At 36.5% G+C, this 19,259-nt stretch overlaps 1 protein-coding gene across 10 annotated transcripts in view; it reads left to right on the top strand.

Moving 5' to 3' along the window:
* The window catches only part of TDP1 (tyrosyl-DNA phosphodiesterase 1), a 200,728-nt gene that overhangs the window by 164,679 nt on the left and 16,790 nt on the right, over positions 1 to 19,259 (top strand). For all 10 annotated transcript variants that reach the window (XM_007472638.3, XM_001366434.4, XM_007472639.2 and 7 more), the window contains one exon: positions 5,622 to 5,730. In XM_007472638.3, the coding sequence (XP_007472700.2) occupies positions 5,622 to 5,730 (109 nt within the window). The remainder of the gene's footprint in view (positions 1 to 5,621; positions 5,731 to 19,259) is intronic.

Genomic DNA, 19,259 nt, shown 5'->3' with positions numbered 1-19,259 from the left:
ACACCAAATAGAGCACTTGCTGTTCTTTGGTTTCAGAAATCCCTGGGAATACTGCAGATGATAAGTAAGGAAGAATAATTAGTTGAAGGCCTTAAATTGTTTTACAAACAGTCTGAAGGAGAAAATGGGTCCTTCATGATAAGCCCTAGTATTTAGAACAAAGTTGTCGCTTCAAGGAGAAAAATGCTCATTAGCTCTTGTCAGAATTGGATGGAGCCAACCCTCCTTTGAATAGAAAACTAGACAGAGCAACAAAGCAGAAACGTATGGCAAGATGTGTAATAAGGCAGATCCGAGTGAGAATTCAGGGAATCACAGGAAGCTTCAGAAGCTCAGAGAATGTAACCACACTAAAATAGCATCTTTGAATTCCTAGAAGACAGCCATTCATCTGCAATCTGTTTTTCTGCTCAAATATTTCAAGTTTTCTTGTGTTGCACTTTTTTTTCTCACACTGACCTGATTTCCCTGTAACGTCATTCAGATCCTTTGATGGGTCCTTCCTGCTGTATGACTCACAAAAGTTAGAACACTAAGATTTTGCTCAGTTCTATTAATAGGATGAGCACTCACTCAGAACCCCTGAATTTGAATCCTGTCTCTGTTAACTTACCTTCTTGGACAAGTTGCTCAAGCTCCTCAAGGCTATCAGATTGCACAGTGGTTAGAGCACCAGGCCTGGAGTTAGGAAGACCTGAATTCTGATGTGACCACAGACACTAGCTGGTTGACACCCAACAAGTCATGTAACCTCTGCTTGCCTTGGTTTCTTCCTCTGTAAAATGGACATAATCATAGCATCTAACTCTCTTTTTTTTTTTTTACCCTTACCTTCCATCTTGGAGTCAATACTGTATATTGGCTCCAAGGCAGAAGAGCAGTAAGGGTTAGGCAATGGGAGTCAAGTGACTTGCCCAGGGTCACACAGCTAGGAAGTGGCTGAGTCAGATTTGAACCTAGGACCTCCCATCTCTAGGCCTGGCTCTCAATCCCCTGAGCCACCCAGCTGCCCCCAGCATCTAACTCTTAAGGATAATTTTAAAGGTCCAGTGAGATAATATTTGACAAGCATTTAACACAGTAGATGATAAAAATAAACAATTTTAAAAATAATAACAGCTAAGATTTATATAGTGATTACTATGTACCAGGTATTGTACTAAATGTTTTACTGTCATATGGTCCTGGACCTCAGAATATGTCTTTCTCAAATGTGAGAGGTGAAGTAAGCAGAATCAAAACATTGTACATTATAACAGAAATGTTATGTTAATAAACTGTGAAAGACTCAGCTACTCTGATCAACATAATGATCCAAGACACTTTCAAAGAACTCATGATGAAAAATACCATCTAAGGAAGAACTCCAAAGAAAGAACTGATGAACTTGGTGTAGATTGAAGCATTTAAAAAAATTTTTTTTGGTTGCTTTTTTTTTGGCAATGTAAATAATATAAAAAAATTTTTTTGCCTGATTTGGCTTCTCTGAGTAGAGGACAGACTGGATGGGGAGTGAAAGAATTTGGAACTGGAAATTTTATTAAAGAATTTTTTAAAAAAGAAGTCATAAAGGGCATAGCAAGGTGGCCCAGTGTCTAGAAGTCAGAGGACCTGTTTTCAAATTTGGCCTTAGATGCTTCTTTGTGATCCTGGACAAGTCATTTTAACCCCTTAACACTCTTTTACTTTGGAATCAATACATAGTATTAAAAAGATGAAGGCTTTGGGGGGGGGGGAAGGTCATAATTGCCACAAGAACTTATAGGACTTTTTAGGAGTTCTGGCCATAGTAAGTGTTTTTTTTTTTAATTCTACTAAAAATAATGCTTTCGGAATACTATTGTGCTAAAAGGAATAATAAAGTGGAGGAATTCCATGGAGACTGGAACAACCTCCAGGAAGTGATGCAGAGCGAGAGGAGCAGAACCAGGAGAACATTGTACACAGAGACTGATACATTGTGGTACAATCGAAGGTGATGGACTTCTCCATTAGTGTTACTGCAATGTCCCTGAACAATCTGCAGGGATCTAAAAAATACTATCCACAAGCAGAGGATAAACTGTGGGAGTAAAAACACCAAGGAAAATCAACTGCTTGACTACAGGGGTGGAGGAGATAAGACTGAGGAGAGACTCTAAATGAACACTATAATGCAAACTCCAACAACAGGGAAATGGGTTCGAGTCAAGAACACATGGGATAACCAGTGGAATCATGCGTCGGCTATGGGAGAGGGAAAGGCGGAGGGGGGGGGAGGGGAGGAAAAGAAAACGATCTTTGTTTCCAGTGAATAATGTATGAAAACAACCAAATAAAATAATGTTTAAAAAAAAATAATGCTTTCAAGATTTCAGTGGTCATGTCCACATGGGCACAAATACAAGACAGCAAAAAACCTAGAAAGATCTGCACAAACTATTGCAAAGTGAAGTGAACAGAACCAGGAGGATGTTATACACAGTAACAGCAATATTGTACAACGAAGAATCATAACAATTCCTAAGGACTTAGGATGAAAAATGTTATCTTCCTCCATAGAAGGAACCAGAACACAATATTTTTCACTTTATTTTCTTGGTGGGTGTGGGTGTGTTTCTGCTTTATTTTGTTTTGCTTTAATATGAGAAACATGACCAGTGTAAAGATATGTTTTACATGATCATACATGCAGAAACCAAATCATATTGTCTTAATGTCTCCGGAAGGGGAAAGAGAGAGAGAGAGAGAGAGAGAGTATTTTAGAACTCAGAAGTTTTAGAAAACACATGTTGTTAAGGGGGCAGTTGGGTGGCTCAGTGGATTGAGAACCAGTTCTAGAGACATGAGGTCCTGGGTTTAAATGTGTTCTCAGACACTTCCCAGCTGTGTGACCCTGGGCAAGTCACTTAACCCCCATTGCCTAGCCCTTACCACTCTTCTGCCAAGGCAAGAAGGTAAGAGTTTTTAAAAAGAAAAAGAAAGAAAACTAATGTTAAAAATTATAATTATATGTAATTGGAAAAAATAAAATATAAAAAAAAAAAACAAATATAGGGCAGCAACATCAGAACATGAATTTAGAGCTAGGGGATATCTTTGAAGCAATCAATTAATAATAATAGCTAACATTTATTCAGCATTTCTTATGTGCCAGGTACTGTGCTGAACCCTTTTTTGATTATTATCTCATTTGTTTTTCACAACAACCCTGGGAGTTGGTGCTATTATTGTCCCATTTTACAGCTGAGGAAACTGAGCCAAACAGAGGTATAGTGTTGTAATTACCAAGGGCCCCACAGCTAATCATTTTTGAGGCAGGATTTGTACTCATAAGTCTTCTTCCAGTCTTCAATCTATTATGCCATCTAAATGCCTTTAAACCTAGATTTTCAGTTTTTAATTTGATGCTACACAATGACCATGCTATATCATCAAAGATAATTCCTCTTGGATAATAAGTAAATGCCATGGCAAATCATCCTAGTATTCTTTGCAACCTTTTTTCCAGCTGCATGTCTAAATTTCTTCATTCATAAAAGGATAAGCATAATTTCAAAATCTGTCTAGTTTCAACCCTGTTCTGTGTACTTCTCTATATAATTCTTGGACACTATTAGGCTTCCTCTTTAGGTTGTCCTCTAAAATAACAAAGGGGGCGGGCAACTGGGTTGCTCAGTGGATAGAGAACCAGACCTAGAGATGGAAGGTCCTAAGTTCAAATCTAGCCTCAGATACTTCATAGCTATGTGACCTTGGGCAAGTCACTTTATCCCCATTGCTTAGTCTTTACCACTCTTCTGCCCTAAGACAGAAGGTAAGGGTTTTGTTTAGATCTGTTTTAAAATAGAGTAACAAAGAGTCAAGTGAGTTATGAAGATCCTGATGCCAACTTTTAACCACCCTTGCTCCAAACCTTAGCACCATCTTGTTTTTATTTTCTAAGGATTGAAATTTTTTATTTAATTAATTAATTAAGAGTCTTTTTCCATGGTTACATGATTCATGTTCTTTCCCTCCCCTCCTACACACACCCCACTCCCACCCCCCATAGCCAATGTGCAATTCCACTGGGTTTTATACATATCATTGATCAAGACCTATTTCCCTATTATTGATAATTGCACCAGGGTGATCATTTAGAGTCTGCATCCCCAATCGTATCCAACTCGAGCCATGTAATCAAGCAGTTGTTTTTCTTCTGTGTTTCTTCTCCCACAGTTTTTCCTCTGACTGTGGATAGTGTTCTTTCTCATTGATCTCTCAGAGTTGTTCTGGATCATTGCATTGCCACTAATGGAAAAGTCCATTACAATCAATTGTACCACTGTGTATCAGTCTCTGTGTGCAATGTTCTCCTGGTTCTACTTTCACTCTGCATCAATTCCTGGAGGTCGTTCCAGTTCCCATGGAATTCCTCCACTTTATTATTCCTTTGAGCACAATAGTATTCCATCACCAACATATACCACAATTTGTTCAGCCATTCCCCAATTGAAGGACATCCCCTCATTTTATAAATATTTTCCACCATAAAGAGCACAGCTATGAATATTCTTGTACAAGGTTTTTTTTCCTTATTATCTCTTTGGGGTACAAGCCCAGTAGTGCTATGGCTGGATCAAAGGCCAGACAGTCTTTTAGCACTGTTTGGGCATACTTCCTAATTGGCCTCCAGAATTGTTGGATTAATTCACAACTGCACCAACAATGCATTAATGTCCCCACTTTGCCACATCTCCTCCAGCATACATTACTTTCCTTTGCTGTCATGTTAGCCAATCTGCTAGGTGTGAGGTGATACCTCAGAGTTGTTTTGATTTGCATTTCTCTGATTATAAGAGATTTAGAACACCTTTTCTTGCTTAGCACCATCTTCAGCCCTGCCTCATCCTCAGCCCCTTCTGAATTAGTCAGGAGAACCAGGTGGCCTCTGTATGTGTTTGCCCCAAGCAGCTCCCATCATCTCCCTCCACTTCTGCTTCCTCATGCACTGGCTAAGGAACTGCAGCTGGATCATCTGGAGTCTCTTCCATCTCAGAACCTGGAGAACCTCCATCCCAGAGCTCCCCTCTGCCAGATCCTGGTCCTCTGGCTTTCTTCACACTGCCTGTCTCCTATTTCTGTTTTGTCTTCCCTGCTCCCATTCCCCGAACCCCCAGGCCCGGGCTCTCGCTGCTAGGCCAAGGCCAATGCAGTCACATCTTCCACCTTTTTCAACTACAAGCAGCCTATTATTACTTGGAAAACACGCATCTGGAAAATTGGTAATGATGTACTTAGGGGTGTTTTTGCACAGTGGATTACATGAGCTCTTGACAAACTTTATGCTAGAAATGGGCTCTGATACCTAAAATTGGTTCCATTTTCTCTCTATGAAATTTTACAGGCATTATCTCCTTTTAGATTTCTTCATACTCAAATCTTCTCTTACTTTGAGGTAATGTTTTAGATGAAAGAATAGAAAAGATGATTTGGAAAAGGAATGGAGTAGAAAATATTTGGCTTCTTGGGACTTTTTGACTTCCCTGAACTAAGTTTATTTGGATTGTAAATTTCTTAAAAAGATACATTTGTTCCATAAAGGAACTCTTTTCCCAGAATTTTAGATGCTTTAGTAATTTCATCCTGTCTTTCTTCAGGGAATGGATACCTTCAAAGTCAAGAAGAAAGTCTTTTCAGAAAATCGGGAACCAGTAACCTCTTTTCCTGTGCCCTATGATTTGCCTCCAAATATTTATGACAGTAAAGGTAAGACTTGAATTAATAAAAAGTGTGCATGCAGGTGTGTGTACCCTAATGCAAAAACTATTTAATTTCTCTAGAGAATAAGTTTTTATGGCATCTCTGCTGTAAGAGAAAGAACTAGACTTCGCCTCAGGCCATATGATGTGGGAGAAATAAGGATGATGAGAAAGGCATAGAGGCCCTGGGTTTGAGTTCTGCTAGGTGTAGTACCTTGGATTAATCATTAAACTCTCTGGGCTTATATATCCTTGGCTATAAAATAAGGGTATGGGACTATACATCTTCTAAAGTTGTCTTTGTGTGACCCTCTTACCCATTCAGGGTTGTTCTTCACCTGCTATACAGCTATTGAGGGTGGAAGAAAGCAGAATACTCAGTGTGCCTGGTTTTAAGTTCCTTGTCACCCCCTAGGCATGACCATTTTGTACCTGCCCATGTTATTCAGGTCCCTTACTGTCCCAGTCACCTTCCTATGGATCTCATCTCACCCAAGTTGTAGAAAAAACTGGGAAAGTAATAGAAGGTAGATGTCCCAAAGGGCAATCCAGTCAGATTTTTTTAGTTGTTTTTTTCCCCCCAGTTCACTGAAATCTATTTTCTCTTCCTTTAACTTAATCCTTTCCTGTTATTGCAGAGTAAAAGTAAATCAAAACAGAAAAACTCCTTGTAACTAGTAGACTTAGTCAAATAAAATAGATTCTCTACCTTAGCCATATCCAATGATGTCTCCTTCTGCACCCTGAATCAATCACTTCTCCATCCGAAAGTAGGTAATATATTTTATTGTGCTTTTCTTTTGCTTCATGTAGTGTTTTATATTATTGAATGGATCTTTGTTTTATTCATTAAGGATCACATCTTATCTTTGGAAAATACTTTAAAGGTCTTTCTGCAGAGAGCAGAACATCTTCCTCTAATATGCTGCATCTTGTGTATTGTTAATACCCAGTAACATGCTGGAAATGCTAGTAATTGAAATCTAATATCATGTTGTTCACTGTATAGCGAGACTTTTGGACTATGTGAAAAGGTATTTTTACTCTGCTTTGGGACAGAGTGGCTATTAACATTTCAAAAGCATTTCATTTTTCACAGTGGTTGTAATTTACTCCCATATCTATAAAACTCTTTCTGGTTATTTTCACATCAAAAGGTGTTTAGAAAAATAATAAAATGTGACTGGACTTCAGACTCAGGCAAGATCTATCCTTTGCTCTTCTGGTTACAGGAACAAGGAATACACATGGCCATCAAGGTCGGGGCTGCTTCTGGGGTAGGGGGTTCTGTGAATTGAGATCCCATCTTCATTTGAGATAAGGTGGGGAAAGGAGAATTTAGGTCATTACAAAGAGAAATTAAAGGTCTGTGAGGTACAACAAGAAAGACAAAACGAAACTGAAGAAGTTAGAAGATAGTTACTAGGATCACTTAAAATTTAGGACAACTCATTCTTTTAGGCTCACTTTCCATGGTGAGTGTTGTGAAGTTGCATGTAATTTAAATTGTATTTCCAGTACATTAGAGCAGCTATCGGGTATAGAAAGAAATCAGAAGACAGGCTAGGACAGAGCCTTGAGGTACACCCACAGTTAATGAGCATGACATGGAAAATGAATCATTAGGTGAGATTGAGAAGTTATAGGCAGTCAGATGGAGGAGAATTATCTGTGAGCTCCTCCATCTTGGTACCTCTATCTGACAATGTGAATTGTAACCTACCAATGCCTAAATCTCCAAGATTCTGGCCATGTCTTATCAGAAATCTACTACTAGAAGGAACCCTACAGTATGCTCAAGGCCATCCTCTAAATATCAAAATCAGGGCTTGCAAATTCACATTAACCATTCTCTTTTGTTCCTGCAGCATGGCTGGCCCACATCCGTTTCTGGTTATAGGTCTCTAGTCTATTGCATGTAATTCTTTATTGGTAATATTGTGATATTTAAATCACTTTTAAAGACTGATATATATTAATTTAAGGTCACCAAGGAATTCACTTATGAAATTCCTAAATGAAACACTCAAGTCAGAATGGAGTTTTATGGCAGTTTAATTATAACGGGAGTAAGGAAGAAGGAGAGGGAGAGAAGGAAAGAGGTTAACTCAACCTTCTGGCAGAGCCAGAGGGAGTCTAGGCCTTGGAAGGTCAAGGTAGAAAAGAGAATCAGTCCCTTGACTCATGTGACGGATCTGAAGGAAAGCTGCCTGTGGGTCTCTTCCCTGCTCAAGCTCTTCGAAGGAACTGGCGCCTAGCCCTGCCCACAGGAAGTGAGCGAACTCCAGAGGCTGTTCCCTACCTCACTTCCTGTGCCTCACACATGCCAATGGTGGCTCAAGCTTGGCTTAGGACAGCCCAGGTGGACAGTCAGTTATTTCTGATTTGCCATTGACTAGCACATGCCTGTGTAGTGTGGGTGTGCACAACTTTGGGTGCTAGACCAAGCAAAATGGAGATTTAAAAATCACAATATGCTGCAGTCTACTTGTAATGAGTGCTTCTCCTTTCCTTTGTGTCAGCCTTTCATGTTGTGAGGGACCCATGATTTTGACTCTTTACAGATTTTTGGAATCCCACAACTTATAGCCATTTAGCATATCCCAAAGAATATTAGTTAAAGAGAAATTTTTACTATAGGGAGAACTTGGGATGATTAAAAAGACCACACAATTTAATGAATGTAATCTAATCCATTTTCTTTCTCCTGTTTAGTTGTGGACTTAGGTCATTGTTGATTCGCAGTATCTTACACACTCATGCACATGCTTGCTAAAGAAATAGCTCCAACAGCTTTCTATCCATATACATATTAGATGGACAGTCTGCATCCTTGGATGGGCAGTCTGCATCCATATGTTTTTTTTTTCCTACGGAATTGTTAGATTCTTTTGAGTGAGCATAAATGTAATTTAGGAGATTCAGCAGTGTTGCTGTTCCATAATTTGATGCAGTTAGCAACATGGCGTTTGCAAATTGTAGCATCTGGGGACCTCCTCCTCAGTTGGGATCCCTTCTTCACTTTGGATTCAACATCAGATATCCTCCATGGCCAAAATCTCTGACAAGTCTTACTCAAGGCATCTAAGTGGTTCTGTGGATAGCATGTAGGACCCAGAGTCTGTAAGACTTGAGTTCAAATCTAGTCTCAGACACTTACTAGCTGTGTGACCTTTAACAAGTCACTTGCCTCAGTTTTCTCAACTATAAAGCAATGATTAATAAGAGCACCTAACTCTGCATTGTTGTAAGAATCATATGAAATAATATTTGTCAAGTGCTTGGCATATGGCTGATGCTTAATAAATGCTTGTTCCATTTTCCTTCAATATTAATAAAATATTTGATCATTAAATCAATCAAATCTAGTATCTTTTTGTGGTCTTTCAAGGAATCTTTTATAATCATAACATAGCATTGAATAATCCTACTGGAGTAGATCCTTCAGTGGGTTTCATTTGTGCAATCAAATAAAATCTTTTATTTTTAATAAAAAAAAACAATAAGTATAATGGGATCTTGCATTTTGTGTACCCTTAAGTCAAGTGAGGGATTATTATAATATTGTATAGTATAGAGTCTTGGTTTTAAAAGTCTTTTTGTTCCTATCTCATATGTTCATCCAAGATCACTTCATTAAATATGTAGATTGAGAAAATAAATATGCAAGTCAATAGTTAGCAAAGTTATCTTGACCATTTTTTTAGTTGTAATAATGTCTCTGAATTTCCACAATTTTTGTATCTCTCCTTGTCTTTGATTTATTTAGAAATGTGGCCTTTCAGAAACCTGGAAACCAGTTACTTCCCACACATTTCCTCTGTATATATTCTTAATGCCATTGCTTGTTCCTTGTGCAACTCATGAGGAACTATAATGTTGACCTTCAAATGTAGTGGTTGCGGTTTAAGTGATGGCGAAAAGAATTTGCTATAGAAATCTTGAAAAAAAATTCTCGCTTTTTTTAATCCATTACCTTCTCTCGTTATATCCCTTTTATTAAAAATTATTTTTTAAACCAATAGCTTTCTTTTTACATGGCCGAGATTCCCCCCACCTCTTCCCAGAGAGCAATATAACAAAATAAAATATCATAGATGTTTGCTAATGGTTTTAGATAGATGCTATTTATCATTTTGAGTAATGTTCCATTGATTTCAGTGTTCTCCAGTGTTTTTAAGAAGAACAGGTGTTGTATTTTGTCAAAAGTTTTTCTGTATCTTGAAAAAATCATGTTTTTCTTTTGGTTTTGTTACTGATATGGTCAGTTGTTTCCAGATATTGAACTATCCTAGCATTCCTGGTATAAAACTCACCTGGTCATAGTATGATCCTTGTGAAATATTGCTGTCATCTCCTTACTACTATTTTAAGTTTTTTTGTATCAATATTCATTATTGATTAATTGGACTATATTATATATTACAGACCATTATTGGTCTCCAGTTTTCTTTCTCTGTTTTTGTTCTTCCTGATTTAAGTATTGTTACAAGGGAATCACTTTAAAAGACTGATATATATTAATTTAAGGTCGCCAAGGAATCAGCTATGTAATTCCTAAATGAAAAACTCAAGTCAGCCGTCAGCCTTTTTTGGAGTTTAATTACAATAGGAGTAAGAAAGGAATTAGAGATAGAGAGAGAGAAAAAGGGAGAGAAGGGAATAGGGCTTAAATACCCCTTCTGTTTAGGCTGGGCCAAAAGGCCCAAGCCCTTAGATAGCTGGGGCAAAGAAAAGAGATCAGTCCCTATCACTCACGTGACCAAAATGGAGAAACAGTCTCAGAGGCCCCCACCTTCAGCTTCCTTCAGAGCAAGCCTTCTCAGAGTCCACCGCAATCACCCCGACCAAAACTCTTCTCTCCCCTCCAGCTTCAGACCCTCCTATCTTTAAGGAAACCATCCAAGTTCCTCCTCCCAGTTCTCCCATCTACCAATCACTCTTCATCAATTTCCCTATGCCAATGGAGGCTCTAGCTTAACCCAGGACCACCCAGAGGTTTCTGGCTTTTGCACATGTCTGTTGAAGGTTATATTTTCAAATGATTAAATCTTTACTCCTTTGCTACAGCCCTTTCTAAATCCTGTTAACTTGAGTAGGGTAGAGATTGGAATAATTAAATTTTGATCTAGGCTGCAGCCCTTACTCAATCCTATTAGGACTGAATAGGGTGGAGATTTATTCCAAGTATCTCCATTGTATCAATTCTAAAATCAATCAAGACTCAAAGAAATTCCTGTTCTATGCTTAAGCATAGGTCAAAGTCCTTTCCATTGTTCAGCAAAGGGTTTCTGTCCTAAAGTAATCTTAAGAAGGGAAGGAGAAGGAACCTCCCATGCCAATGGGATTCACATTCCAAAAGTCAAGACCCACTATCAATAGGAAATTTTTCAAGTATGAAATTTCCCAATGGTGAAATTTCCAACATTTATAAGTCTAAGGAAATTTGAGGTTTACAGTATCATCACATTATTTATAAAAGGAATTTGGTAGAGTTCGTTCCTTAGCTATTTTTCCAAATCATTTATATGGTTTTGAAATTCATTGTTCTTTAAATAGAATTCATTTGTGATTCCATCTGAACCTGGGGCTTTTTTCTTAGAGAATTCATTGATGGCTTGTTCAATTTCTTTTTTAAGTATTTTATTTCCTTTTCTATTAATTTGGGCAGTTTATATTTCTTTAAATACTCATCTGTTTCATTTAGATTATCTGATTTATTGGTATGTAATTGGGCAAAATAACTCCTAATAATTGCTTTAATTTTCTCTTCATGGATTGTAATTTCACCCTTTTAATTTTTTAAGACTGGTAATTTTTCTTTTTTGGATCAAATTAATCAATGTTTTATTTTATTGACTTTTAAAAATAAAACCAACACCTTATTTTATTTATTAATTCAGTGGTTTTCAGCTTTACTAATCTCCCCTTTGACTTTAGAATTCCTAATTTGGTGTTTAAAAGAATCTGATCAATTTTTATGTTTTTGTCAAAGAATTTTAAAGATAACTAAAAGGGAAAATTAACCAACCAAACAAATAAATCCATTGGAAAAAAAATTTAACATTATATGTATGGTTCCACACTTGTAGATTTACCCTTCCTTTCTGTACCCACAGTTGAGAAGGTAACTTTTCATATCTCTTCTTTGGAACCAAGCTTGTTCTATGATTTTACAACATTCATTTTCATTTGAATTGTGTTGATAGTGGTTCTTCCCATTTACGCAATTGGAGTCATGATGTCCTTTTTTTTCTTGGTTCTGCTTAATACAATTTACATCAGTTTGTGTAAATCTTCCCATCCTTCTCTATAGTCATCACATTCATTGTTTTTTCCAGCTCGGTAACATTCCTTATATTCTTATACCACAATATTGAATTATTTCATTATACCATGGTTCACATTGAGCTTGCAATCCATTTAAACCCTTAAATCTTTCTTCATCTGAACTGCTGTCATGTCACTCTCTGGTTTGGATCACTGAAAAATCTGTGTCATATAATATGTTTAGGGAGTATCTAGGATTAAGTCAATGCCATTGAACCTGCTTTAGTGAATAGATAAGTAAGTTTATAAATTAACAACATAATTAAATATAACTAGTATTTCTGATCTTCATTGAAGTAACATATTGTCTTAATGTTGCCATTCTCCCTATCCTCTTATATTATTAATTTAACAAAACCTTTCTTTATTGATAATTCAGAAATGATCTTGAAACCTAGCCTTCCTTTGAATTGTCAAAAATGCCTAATTACTAGAGTCCAAGGTAATGTGGTATGGATAAAACTGACAAGTAAATTCATCATCCTGTAGGAATTAGAAAATTTGTGTGTGTGTGTGTGTGTGTGTGTGTGTACATACATGTATGTACTGCTTCTGTAAAATACAAAGCACAGTTTCACTAGGAAGTCAGCCTTGTATCAAATATTAGTTATGGAATTGTGATTGGGAACCTTGGGCTTTTGTCTGAACTTTGCTATTAAGTGGCTGTGTGATACTGAACAAGTCACTTCTCTCTGGGCCTAAGTGTTTTTCATCTCTTTAAATGAGTTATTTTATGATCTTGTTTATAAAATGAGGCAAGATTTCAACATCCTTTCTAGCTGTTTTCATCCAGGAACTCAAGAGTGATTAAATGCCTATTTTGTGTAAGAGCATTTACTGTACTAGATAGGGTTTAGCATTCTGTATAAGCTTTGTTTTTGTTTTATTTTTTTCCCCAAAGTTTTTTATAAATGAGGAATTTGTCAATGACTTGAAACTTAGATGGATCTGTGATAGTGATGGGTTCTCCTTCCTCCTGTGAGGATTAGTATAGCCAGTCCATGCTTGGGTAGGAGAAGTATCCCAAGGCCCTTTACCCCCAGGAGGCAAGGCTAGTTTTTCTGTCGAAGGTATTGCAGTGCTCCTTGAGATTTAATTGCCATGAAGTCTTGGGCTTTTTGTGTTGTTCCTAGTGGCCTACCTACTAAAAAACCAGGACATGAGAAATTAACCTGCTTTTTCCTCAGTCCCTTCTGACTAGAAGATCAATATGAAAAGCAAAAAGGCCCAGAAATGAATCCTAGTGGAATCAGTGCTCTATTCTCCTTGCTTTTCCCTGCTATGGCCATCTATTCCTCCCTTTGTAAACAGTTTGATCTGCAAGTGTTTCATTTTAATCCAGCCTCAATCCTAAACTACCAGACTGGCCTGAGTTAATTTTACATGCCTTCTGTTACATCTGGCCTACTATCCAAGCCTTCTCATCCCACATGATTCTTTCCTGTGCCTTCCCATAAATATCTCCTTAGGTGATCCACTCCACATTTAGGAGCCTTTGATTCTTTTAATACTTCATGAAACACCAATCATTTGGCTAAAAAAAATTAGCAAATTAAATATCTGCGAGTTCATTGTGTATTTTATATATAAATTTACCCATCTCTTTTATTTATGATTTTCCATAGGGCTACCAAAGTAATATTACTAAAGGACTCCTCTTTGATATTTAAAACTTTTTAGCAATCTCCTCAGATTACCTTTCCATTTATTCTTTTTATGAACTCTGGTGTCTGGCTTATCTCTACTACATGCTGTTCCTCACACATAAAATAATTTGGTCTACTGTTTTTGTTCCTTTGCGTGGACTGTCTCAAATCTCAGCCTAAGGGCCATTGCCTAGTTGACGAATTATCTACCTCCTTTCCCTAACACCCCCCCCCCCACTCTCTCTTCCCATTTGCCTGATATTTATTTTGTTTTTATTTGGTATTTACTTATATATTGACATAATCCCTCCTAATATAACATCATCTGTTTGAAGGCATTCTTTCATTTTTGTCTAGCCAACAACCAAAGATTCATGTATCCTTAGTGCCTAACACAGTATATGGAACAGAGTAGACACTTAACAAATGTTGTTTGGTTGATCAGGATCGTTGTTGTTGTTCAGTTGTTTCAATCACGTCCAACTCTTTTTAATCCCTTTTGGGGTTTTCTTGTCAAAGATATTGGAATGGTTTACCATTTTCTTCTCTGGCTTATTTTACAGATGAAGAAACTGAGAAAAACAGGTTGAAGTAGCTTGGCAAAGATAGTAGAGTGGTTTGCCATTCTCTTCTCCAGCTCATTTTGCAAATGAGAAACTGAGACAGTGTTAAGTGACATGCCCAGGGTCCCATAGCTAGTAAGTGTTGAAAGCCAGATCACAACTCAGGGAGATGAGTCTTCCTAACCTCAAGCCCAGTGCCACTGTGCTACCAGAAGTCATTCAGGGACCAGGAAAATATAATCTCATCATTTCTTTTGACTAATTTAGGAATATTCTTTGTCGAATTCCCATGTGATACTTAACTCGCCTTCCTCTAATAACTCTTTGGCACAAGGAATGATCCCAGGTGCTTGAAGGCATTGTGCCATATGCCCTCAAGGTCTAGAAGGCCCCTTACCAAGGTAAAAGAAAAAGCTTCAGCTACAGAACCAGCAATGCACTGTGATCTAAAGACTGTTCCATCCAAGTTTGGAGAATGGCTTATTGTCAGAAAGTTAGCCCCAGGGAAGAATTTTTGGTTTTAATTGTTTTTTTTTTATCCAGCAATGCATAATGATAAGCTGTTAAAATAGGAAAGAGTTTCTAGTCTGTCAATAGGGGGGAAAAGTGTCTCATTTGATGAAATAACAGCTCCTCAAAGTAATGTCAGTTTTTTAACTAGCAAATGTTCCTAAGACTGTCAGGACTAAAAAGTAACAGTAGACATCTTAGTGTGATAAGAAACTAGGGCAGAGATATCTTTTGTTCTTTGATTTCTAATGTTAACACTGAACTTCAACTCTAGAATGCAAAGGGACAATTTGTAAAACATGTTATGAGTCTTGAAGAACTCTGGGGAGACTCTTTATCTTTTACTGTGTAAAGTATTTGTCATTGTTTGTCAGATAGTAGAACAAGAGATCAGCATAGAAAAAGGGGAGACAGCCCTATATTCCTATTTGTATAATAAATCAGAAGACCTGAATTCTAATTCTGTGTTTACCACTTGTTTAGATAATTGGGTTATGTTAACCTGAACAAGTCACCTAACTCTGTCTCAGTTCCTCATCTGTAAAATGAGCTGGAAAAGTGAATGGCAAACCACTCTAGTGTCTTTGCCAGAAAACCCCAGAAGGGGTTAATAAAAGGTGGACATGATAGAAACAACTGAACAACTATGAATTACATTAGATAAACACAATTAAATAAAATTAGATTAAACATATCCTTGTGCATATTTGTATGAAACCTTGGAAAAGGAAGTCATAGACTCTACACAGGTGGTGCTTCTAAGAACATCACTCCTACTGTTCAAAAACAAGAATTTGAGAATGATTTGCTTGAGGAGGGAATGGCTGTTTAAGAAGCCGTTATCTGCAAATAGCATTAAAATTCCTGGATTATAGTTTTAAAATTTCTTGAGTGTTGTACATTCCTAAGGGCTGGAAAGGATATTATTTGCCTGGAGTCTTGAAAGTATGATAAAAGTATCTTTAAACTGAAAACAGAATGGAGGAAAGTGCCTACATATACCTAACAGACTAGGTATTATATAGAGAGTAACTTAACCCCCATTGCCTAGACCTTACTGAAACTGAAAAACTGAAGAAAATAACTCCTTAAAAATTAGAATTCCTCAAATAAAAAGGAAAACTATCCAGATATCTTAGAGTTAGAGATTAAAGGAGAAAAGGAAAGAATCCACCAGTTACCTCTTGAAATAAACCCCGAAATGGACAATACCAGAAATTTTGTAGCCAGAATCCAGGATTGTGACATCAAGGATAAAATGCACAAGCTTCCCAAAAGAAAGAATTCAAGAATCATTGAGAGGACAATCAGGATCACACAAGATTTAGCAAACAGAAGTTTTAAGGGATGGAGAGCTTGGAATCTGATATTTGGAAGGAGCAAAGTATGTAGGATTGAAAATATGGAGGAAACAACCATAGGAACTGCCTTTCTGGACCTAATTATAAATGAAGGAGTGGTTCATAGGTTCATAAATTTAGAAATGGAAGTGACCTTGATGGGCAATTCTGTGCAATTCCCTCATTTTGCAAATGAAGAAATTGAGGTTCAGAAATAAGTTACTCTCTGGCCCCGTCATAAGTACTGTATAATTGCTCATTACTTGTTCCTTTCAAGAATCGCTTAATTATCAAGTGTCAGAGGTGAGATTTGAACTTGGATCTTTCTGACTCCAAAATCATGGGAACCTTGGAGGAAAATGAATGCTTTATTAGCATGATATAGTAAGTTAGATAGACTAGCAAGGCTGGTTCATTATGCCTCTAATATTTTAGAGAGAAGATTTCAAAGGAAATAGAAAAAAATATATAGCCTATACTTGAAAATTCTACAGAGGAAGTAAGTTTAGGACAAGTGGAAGCTCTCAAGAACAAAATTCTGAAACACAAAGAAACTATTTGATAAAAAAAGGAAAGTGGTCTGAAGAGTGTGGAAGCACAAGAAAGATATTAGTTAACATAGGTTTTTAAAAGAATTGTGTACAGGATGGAAGATATGGATAGATAATAGGATAAATACAAAATTGTGACACTATTAAAACTCATAAAAAATAAGGTCAACAAGTAAGCAAAGAATAAGAAAAGGATCTTTAGCTACACAGAACTGGTAATAATGACTGGACACCACCCCCATCTTCCCTTTTTGGCCAGACATTTCAAATACAACCTTAATAACACTTAATAACTAGTTTTTTTTCTTTTGTATTTGAAAGATTTATTTGTAATGACTTTCATATTAAAAGCGGAAAATTTAAAAATGAAAGAAAGTGCAGTTAAAACGAAATCTGATGATCTTTTTAAGGGAGATGCAAAATTAATACATTTCAGAGTTTTCTAATTATTAGATACTGATGGGAATGTTATTGGCTAGTGAGGGTAACACTCTTAGTCATCACATTATATGGTTTCTATTTAGTATAATGTTTCTTAGGTTTAATAAGGTGAATTTTCTGGCTAAAAGTTTTCCATAATTTACTTAATCTCCCTTTCTGTTTCAGTTTCCTTTTCTGTGAAATGGGGATAATAACAGCACCTATCTCCCAGGGCTGCTATAAGGAAAAAATAAGATCATATTTGTAAAGGGCTTTGTAAACCTTAAAACACTATTATTGTTTTTTATTACTATTACCCAAGGTGGACAAGATAGTAATAATCAATGACAGAAAAAAAAAACTAGATTACTTAGTTCCTATTTTACCCTTTTCTTTGCAAAAGAAAATGATCTTTAGGTTGGAATGGATAGAACAGAAATAGCTAATGAGGAGTTGATATAGATGATACAGAAGGAAGGAGACAGTAGAAGTATCCAGTCGCCATAAATGAGTTCAAGTCATCAGGCCTCTAAGTATATCCCAGGGTACTGCATTCATGGGTGGATGTAATCGCTAATCTAAGGTCAGTGGTCTTTGAAAGAATGTGAAGGGGAGAAGTGGTTCCTCCAGGGCTGGGGGATAGAAATATATTCATTTTTAAAAGTCAATAAAAATTAAACGCCTTTTTAATGTTACTGATTTCTGGGGGAAATTTTTAAAATATTATTTAAGTAATGGGTTTTTAAAAATCCACAATATGTTTTATCATAGAAAGTCAGGGAGGCTTCAGAATAGGTAATTCCAAGCTTGGATGTTGGGGGTGGGGGAAGACCTAGGGACTGATTGAGGAGAAGAAAAGAGAAGCAGTGGGATAGGAGCATATGATATTAAGTAGACATTACTAGGCTTGAGTATATTCCTTGGCTTTCATTAACCACTTCTTTGTAAAGGGGAGATATGTATTTGTCAGAAGGTGAAAGATGGAAGAAAAAAGACAATTAAATGAGAACCATGAATATAAATGGTATGAATTTAACAATAAAAGAGAACAGGGAAATATATTAAAAAGCCAAGGCCAACATTATGTAATTTATAAGAAACTCATTTGAAAGAGAAATATTCATATAGAATTAAAGTAAGAGGCAAAAGCAAATCCTTTTATTCTACTGATACTCCTCAAAGCCAGGAATAAACCATCTGCTATCTATAGTAATATGAAAAAATACCCCAAATCACCAAGAATTAATGAAATGCTCATTAAAGCTATTCTGAGGTTCTATCTTTTTTTTAAACCCTTACCTTCTGTCTTGGAATCAATACTAGGTATTGGTTCCAAGGGAGAAGAGCAGTAAGGGCTAGACAATGAGGGGTTACGTGATTTACCCAGGGTGACACAGCTAGGAAGTGTCTGAGGCCAGATTTGAACCCAATGAGGTTCTATCTTATACTATTTGATTAGCAAAGAGACAAAAAAAAAAGCAAACCAACACAAATTGGAAAATGTTGGAGGGGCTGTAGAAAAACAGATACATTCATATGCTGTTGGTAGACCCATGAATAGTATAATCATATCAAAATCAATTTGGAATTTTGCATAAAAAGTCATTAAATGGTGTATGTTCCATTTGAACCAGTTATACCACTTCCTGAGATATATATACATATATATATATACACACACACACACACACACACACACACACACACAAGAGAGGAAGTAAAGAGAAAAAGTTCTTTTATGTACAAAAATATTTTTCATTGGCAAAAAAGCTAGTGAGTAAGGAGAGTGCTCATTGAGAGATTGCTGAAAAAATTATTTTATCCTTTCAAAAAAACATTGAAAGACTTGTTGGAATTGTTAACAGTAAAGTGAGCACAACCACTACATCATAACATCAGTATCAGAAATGAAAAAGTCTTAAGACTTTTATAAACTGATGGAGAATAAAATAAGCAGAAACAAGAGAACTGCTATACAGTTACAATGCTATGATGTACAAACAACTTCAAAAGTGGTAAGCACTACAGACAAAATAGCAATCATTCATCAGAGTATCAATGATGAAACATATTCTATATACCCTGAGAGAAAGAAGATGGATTCTAGATACCAAACAATACACATTTTTTAAATATTTTTATAAAATAATTTATAAAATAAAATATAAAATAAAAA

The sequence above is a fragment of the Monodelphis domestica genome, chromosome 1 (genome assembly GCF_027887165.1).
Source record: "Monodelphis domestica isolate mMonDom1 chromosome 1, mMonDom1.pri, whole genome shotgun sequence".
Taxonomy (NCBI): domain Eukaryota; kingdom Metazoa; phylum Chordata; class Mammalia; order Didelphimorphia; family Didelphidae; genus Monodelphis; species Monodelphis domestica.
The sequence above is the reverse complement of the archived record's forward strand: the minus strand, read 5'-3'. Positions and strand labels throughout refer to the sequence as shown.